The sequence below is a fragment of the Kryptolebias marmoratus genome, linkage group LG1, assembly GCF_001649575.2.
Source record: "Kryptolebias marmoratus isolate JLee-2015 linkage group LG1, ASM164957v2, whole genome shotgun sequence".
Lineage (NCBI taxonomy): Eukaryota > Metazoa > Chordata > Actinopteri > Cyprinodontiformes > Rivulidae > Kryptolebias > Kryptolebias marmoratus.
The window spans coordinates 6495874-6501421 of record NC_051430.1 but is presented as its reverse complement, the minus strand read 5'-3'; the positions used below and the strand labels follow the sequence as shown (position 1 = coordinate 6501421).

Below are 5548 nucleotides of genomic sequence, written 5' to 3'. Positions count from 1 at the left end.
TCCACCTGATGCATGATCTAACTGAGCTTTTGGAAATTAACAAGTTAGCAGCGTAGATGTTAAACAGTGATTTAGAAGTGAGGTTCATCAGTCGTAGAGCAACTAATGATCACTGTTTCTCTGAATGGAAAAGTGGGTAAAAAAAATGGATGGATGATCACTGTTTATCATCTATTCACATCTTGGGCAACAACACTGGATTCGTATCTCTCTCTCATCGAAATAAAAGACTCTGGAAATAATGGCTACTGGAACATTGGGCAGAACAACTCAAATCACTGTTCTTGCTTTCCATTTTCTCCTTGTTGGATAACAAAGCAGACACAGAACAATGCAAAGCCATGACTTTTATCCCGTGCTGCAGAAGGTGAAAGGGAAAAAAAAAAAAGAAGAAAGTTTCTTAACTGACCTTAGGAAACACAAAAATGGCTAGAACTTCCTCAAATTTACAGATATTGACCTCAAATTTGGTGTGGTGGTAGTTGAGAGTCATTCACAACACATACTTGGAGAGCTAACACATCTCGCAAGATCTCACAATATTGCGTAAGATCAAACATAATGTTAATTTGAAGGTTTGACCAAAACGACTAAAACATTATACCTTCTCAAGACAGGATTTTAAACTCTGGCATGAAAGATGTCGGGTGACATGCATTCCTTTAAGGAACGAGACACTTTTAATTTGATAAACACAGTGCTACAAAAATGCTGGATCCTGTTTTGCAGTGAAGAAACTTAAAGGAGGCGGAGCCAGCATTTGGAAAGGAAACATCAGATGGCTGGTTGGACAACTTGGGCCTGGACACTTCTGATTTATCTGTGCATTTTCATAATTATACTGCCGACCTCCTGACCTCTCTGCCATTAGTGTCATATTGTCTCCACAAAGCTCTGTCAAGGCAATCCCCCCCTCCCCCCACCCCGTGCCCACAGACAACAACCCCACTACTTCCTGCTGTGTCATCCACATTTCAGTACATACACATACATGCTTGGTAAGAGCGACACACAAGCTTTAATTTCTGTCTACCTTTCGTTTGGCTTGGTAAAAAAAGAAACAACAACAAAACTGTTCAACCCCCCCAACATATCTTCCATAATGTTTGCTGTAAATGGTAAAGAATGTCAACTGTAAATATCCGGATGTTAATGGTATAACTCACACTAGCTTTTTTTAATGAATTCAGTTTTTTTTTAGCCCAAGTAAAACTATTGTGATTCAAACATAAGACAGCAGCACACTCTAGTGGCTGCTGTCTAAGTTTGCAATTCGTTGTGACGATGAATTAATGCCAAGTCAAAGCATTAAAAGATTGTACAGTGTATGTGTTTATTTCTTGAATGAATCCGTATCACCCGCCGCCTTTCGTGCCAGAGTTTCAAACTAAAATCATCTTATGTCGAGAAATGATTGAGTTCCAGTCACTTTGGTCAGACCTTGAAAATAAAGTTATTACATGTTATCGCAGTAATTATTTTCTGAGAGATATCTGTAACATTGACTGAGCTATAGTTTTTTTTGTGTTGGCTAGTTTTGATTAGCTGCAGTGGCCATTTTGAATTGGATTAACTCCAAAGGTTGATCAGTTATCGATCAATATCCAATGATTATTTTATGAGCGTTTTATTAAAATCCATCCTGTGGTTCAAGAGCTATTTTGCTAACAGACAACCAAGGTTGACTCCAAAAGCTATCACGAAAGTTTGAAACAAAGATTTTGCGCATTGAGATCCACTTGAAGTATGTGTTGCAAAAATGTAGCTCTTTTCTGTAAAAGTGACTGAATTAGAGCAATTTTTATATTTTCTAAAGTCAGTTAGCCATGGCAGCCATCTTAAATTGGGCTGTCTCCAAAAGTTAATCCGTTGTAGACCTACATTCAGTGAATATTTCCTGAAAGTTTCATTATAATCTATCGTGTGGTTTAAAAAATTTGAAACAAAGGTCTTGCGCAATATGCTAGCACTCTGAATATGTGTTGGGAATGTCTCTCAACTACTACCACAATAAATTCTATTTTACTTAAAGTCTGTAAAACTGACATTTTTGTGTTTTCTTTTAAAGTCATTTGGCTGTAGCGGCCATCTTGAAAGGTTAATCAGTTGATGTTGTGCATCCAATGATTACTTTCTGCAAGTTTGAATAAATTCTGTCCTGTGGTTCATCAGATATTTTGCTAACAAACTTTACATCTCTGCCTTTGGCTTTAATTAAATAAGATAGTAGCCCTGGATGGTGCCAAAGTCCTGAACCAACACATGATTAAAGTGGAGCCAACAACTTCTCTGTAAGAACCCTGACCTGCACTCCTCCTGTCTGAATGAAGTTAATGTAACTGTGCAGCACATGGTGCTAAAGAGATGTGTCAGTGCGTGCATCTGTGGGCGTAAAAAGGAAGTGCAAATCGTGTGGAAATGGAAGCCTACATAAAGGAAAAAAAGTGAGAGAAAGAGAACAAAAACCCACAGCAGAGAGTGGGCGCCGACACTTTGTTCCTCAGAGCTGACAGCCACACTCAGAACCTGCAGCCATGAACCTCTGGAGTCGAACCATCCCAGCTGTCGTGCTACTGATTTTGGCTACAGTCGGCATTCTACTGCTGATCTTCCAGAAGAAAGAGATGGAGACTTCTCCTGACGACATGGTGAGTAGTTTCATACTGTCACCTGGCACAAAGGGGGGAGGGAGGCGGGGGGGCATTAATTGGACAACTGCATGTAAATCCATTTAAAGACATCTTATTAAGTCAACTGCCTCAAGCCACATCCAGCCTGCAAGGTGTGTGTGTGTGCGTGTGTGTGTGTGTGTGTGTGTGTGTGTGTGTGTGAGGGGGGGAGGGGGGGGAGTCGTCTCCACTTTGACTGAACAGGAGCAACATATTGAAAGTAGAGGAGGAAAAAAAGTAATGCTAGTATTGATCCAGTACCAAAGTTAATAATATTGCTATTTGCATTAGTCCATCCACCCCTACACTCAGGTTCATATTGTGCAACTATGTCTCCAGAATTACAGAAGTACTCAGTTCTCACTGAGTTTAACATATTAAAAACTTATTGTAACAAATATACAAATAGACTGTAATAAATATAGCCCTATGTAATGCTTAGTGGGCAAATTAGGCCAACGTAGCATGAGCTTTTCTCAAACTCTGACATGAAAGGCGATGGGCGATGTTTTCCTTCAAGATTAGATAGGTCTTTTTTAAATACTATAATTTTTATCTTTTCAAAATTAAATGCTGTGACCTGCAGTGTTTGCTCAGAAAACCTTTGGATTTTTTGCGGCGACCACTAAAACAAAACCGCACCCCCGTTTATGCAGGTTAACTTTATCATGTCCAGAGGAATGATTGACGCATCAAATTCAAACTGGAGTCTCTGAGTCTTTTAAATGTCATCATGTTAAAGATTTAGCCCCTCCAGCTCTGTCCTGTTAGTTTTACCCTATCTTTAACTAAGATCGTTCTTTTAACTTTTGGGTAACTGCTTGAAAGGTTTCAGTTTTGACATTTAGTGGCAACCCAAGTTCACAACCTACAACCCAAGCTACAGCTACGTGCTACTGCAGACCCGAAGCATGCAACTTCATGCATTGCATAACATTCATAATAGGTCAAAAGGTGTTCTGAAAAAGGAAGTTGGCCAGAATGTCATGAAGGTCTTAACAAAAGGAACATTTTCATCTACGGAATAGAAGTCTTGAACAACAACTTACCCACATCCTGTCAGTATGCGAGAATAAGCCTTACCAGTCCAATAGCGTGAGCGTTGTAACATTTTAATAAAAAAGCTGTGTTGAAGACAACAAGAATGAATAAAGGTTTTGAAAGTCCAATCAAACTCTCAGAAATAAATCATTGGATGTACATCTACAGCCACAGCTAAGCAGCTTTAGAAAACACAAAAAGGTGATAACTATACAACACAGTATTTGTTTAAAATGTTGTTATTACCTGTTAGTGTGAACCTTGTTAGTCTGTTAGCAAAATATTTCATGAACCACAGGATGGTTTTCATGAAATGTTTAGAAAGTAATTATTGGGTATAAATCTACACCTGATTAACTTTTAGAGTCAACCTGATGTAAGATGGTCAAAACAGTCATCTGACATTAGGAAACACAAAAATGGCTTTAAAGATACGGAGTTAAAATTTGCAGTGGTAGTAAATGAGAGTCATCCCAAACAAATACTCACCTTGGCGTAAAACATTGCCATTAACTGCTGGAGTCAACTCTGTCTGTCTGTAAGTAAAATACAGTATCTCATGAACCACTGACAGACTTCAATAAAACTCTCATAAAACAAACACTGGGTGTACAACCTCCATTTCTAAAAGAAAAAAATTGGGACTTTTTGTAAAATGTAAATAGAAAATCTGTTTGTTACCCAGTCCCAACTTCTCTGATATGTGTTGGTGTCGTAAAATTAAAAATGACCTTATTTTATGGTAAATATTGTACAATTTCTTAGATTGATATGTTTTCTGTTTTCCAGTTAGATTAAAATATGGATTTATAAGATTTACAAATCAGCATCAAGGTTGTACATCTATCAAGGTTGTTTTTCAAGATGGCTGCCACAGCTAATAGATATTAGCTAAAAACAAAAACAAAAAATGGCCATAACTTTGACAAACATTGAGCTAAAATCTGACGTGGTAGTTGGTGAGACTCAACACATACACCAAGACATACACCATCTTGCAGGATCTTAGATGAGCTTGCCCCTTTAGTAATACTGGATGTTACTGATATAAATACTTCTGTCCGTTGCAGTTTGGAATTGTTTTGGACGCGGGTTCATCCCACACCTCCATGTACATTTACAAATGGCCGGCTGACAAGCAGAATGGTACCGGTATCGTCACCCAGCACTCCGAGTGTCACGTGCAAGGTGAGACAGCAACAGCCTGACTAAAACTCCAGATGTTCAATGTCTGACACCAAGAGCTACCTTTCATCACTGATTCTACCTGAGCCTTGGATTAGTAAAGTTAAAGTAGAAACACATTCATCCAAAACAGGGACCGGTCCCGCCCTGTTGGGCCCGGTCCCACTACTCGCACTACACCCTACGCTCCTCTGTGAAGGGTGTACTCAGTCGAAGTGCACAGAGGGTTCGAGTGCGCAGGTTACAAGCATGCAAAAATTGAAGAAAAATGGGACAGAACAGGTTACGTCATCGACTTGTGCCTCTGCGTCAGTGGCGTCACTAGGCCTGTTTTAGGGGGGCTTCAGCCCCCCTAAAATGTTTTCAAGTCCCCCTAAATAATTTTAGTGTCAAAAAATAATAATTTTTTTTTTTTTTACAAAAATTCAATATAATGTGGCCAGAATATGAGTCTAAATAAATAACCATATATTATTCCGTTATTAACTCAAATATATGATCATGAATCTGTCAGTTTTCTTTTTCTTTACAGTGTAAGGTAGAGATCCTCTTTGGTGCGTCGTTATCAAATCCATTCCACTTGTTCATATAGAGTACTCCCTCACCACATGAAATCCAGTCCATGTTTTCCCTACAAACTTTGTTATCCGATC

The 5548-nt window shown here is 38.8% G+C and overlaps 1 protein-coding gene across 1 annotated transcript in view; it reads left to right on the top strand.

Moving 5' to 3' along the window:
* The first annotated feature begins 2440 nt into the window (after window positions 1-2440).
* The window catches only part of LOC108246427 (ectonucleoside triphosphate diphosphohydrolase 2-like), a 14683-nt gene continuing 11575 nt past the window's right edge, over window positions 2441-5548 (top strand). The window contains exons 1-2 of the mRNA XM_017433964.3: window positions 2441-2648; window positions 4781-4898. Coding sequence (XP_017289453.1) covers window positions 2535-2648; window positions 4781-4898 — 232 coding nt within the window. The 5' untranslated portion in view covers window positions 2441-2534. The remainder of the gene's footprint in view (window positions 2649-4780; window positions 4899-5548) is intronic.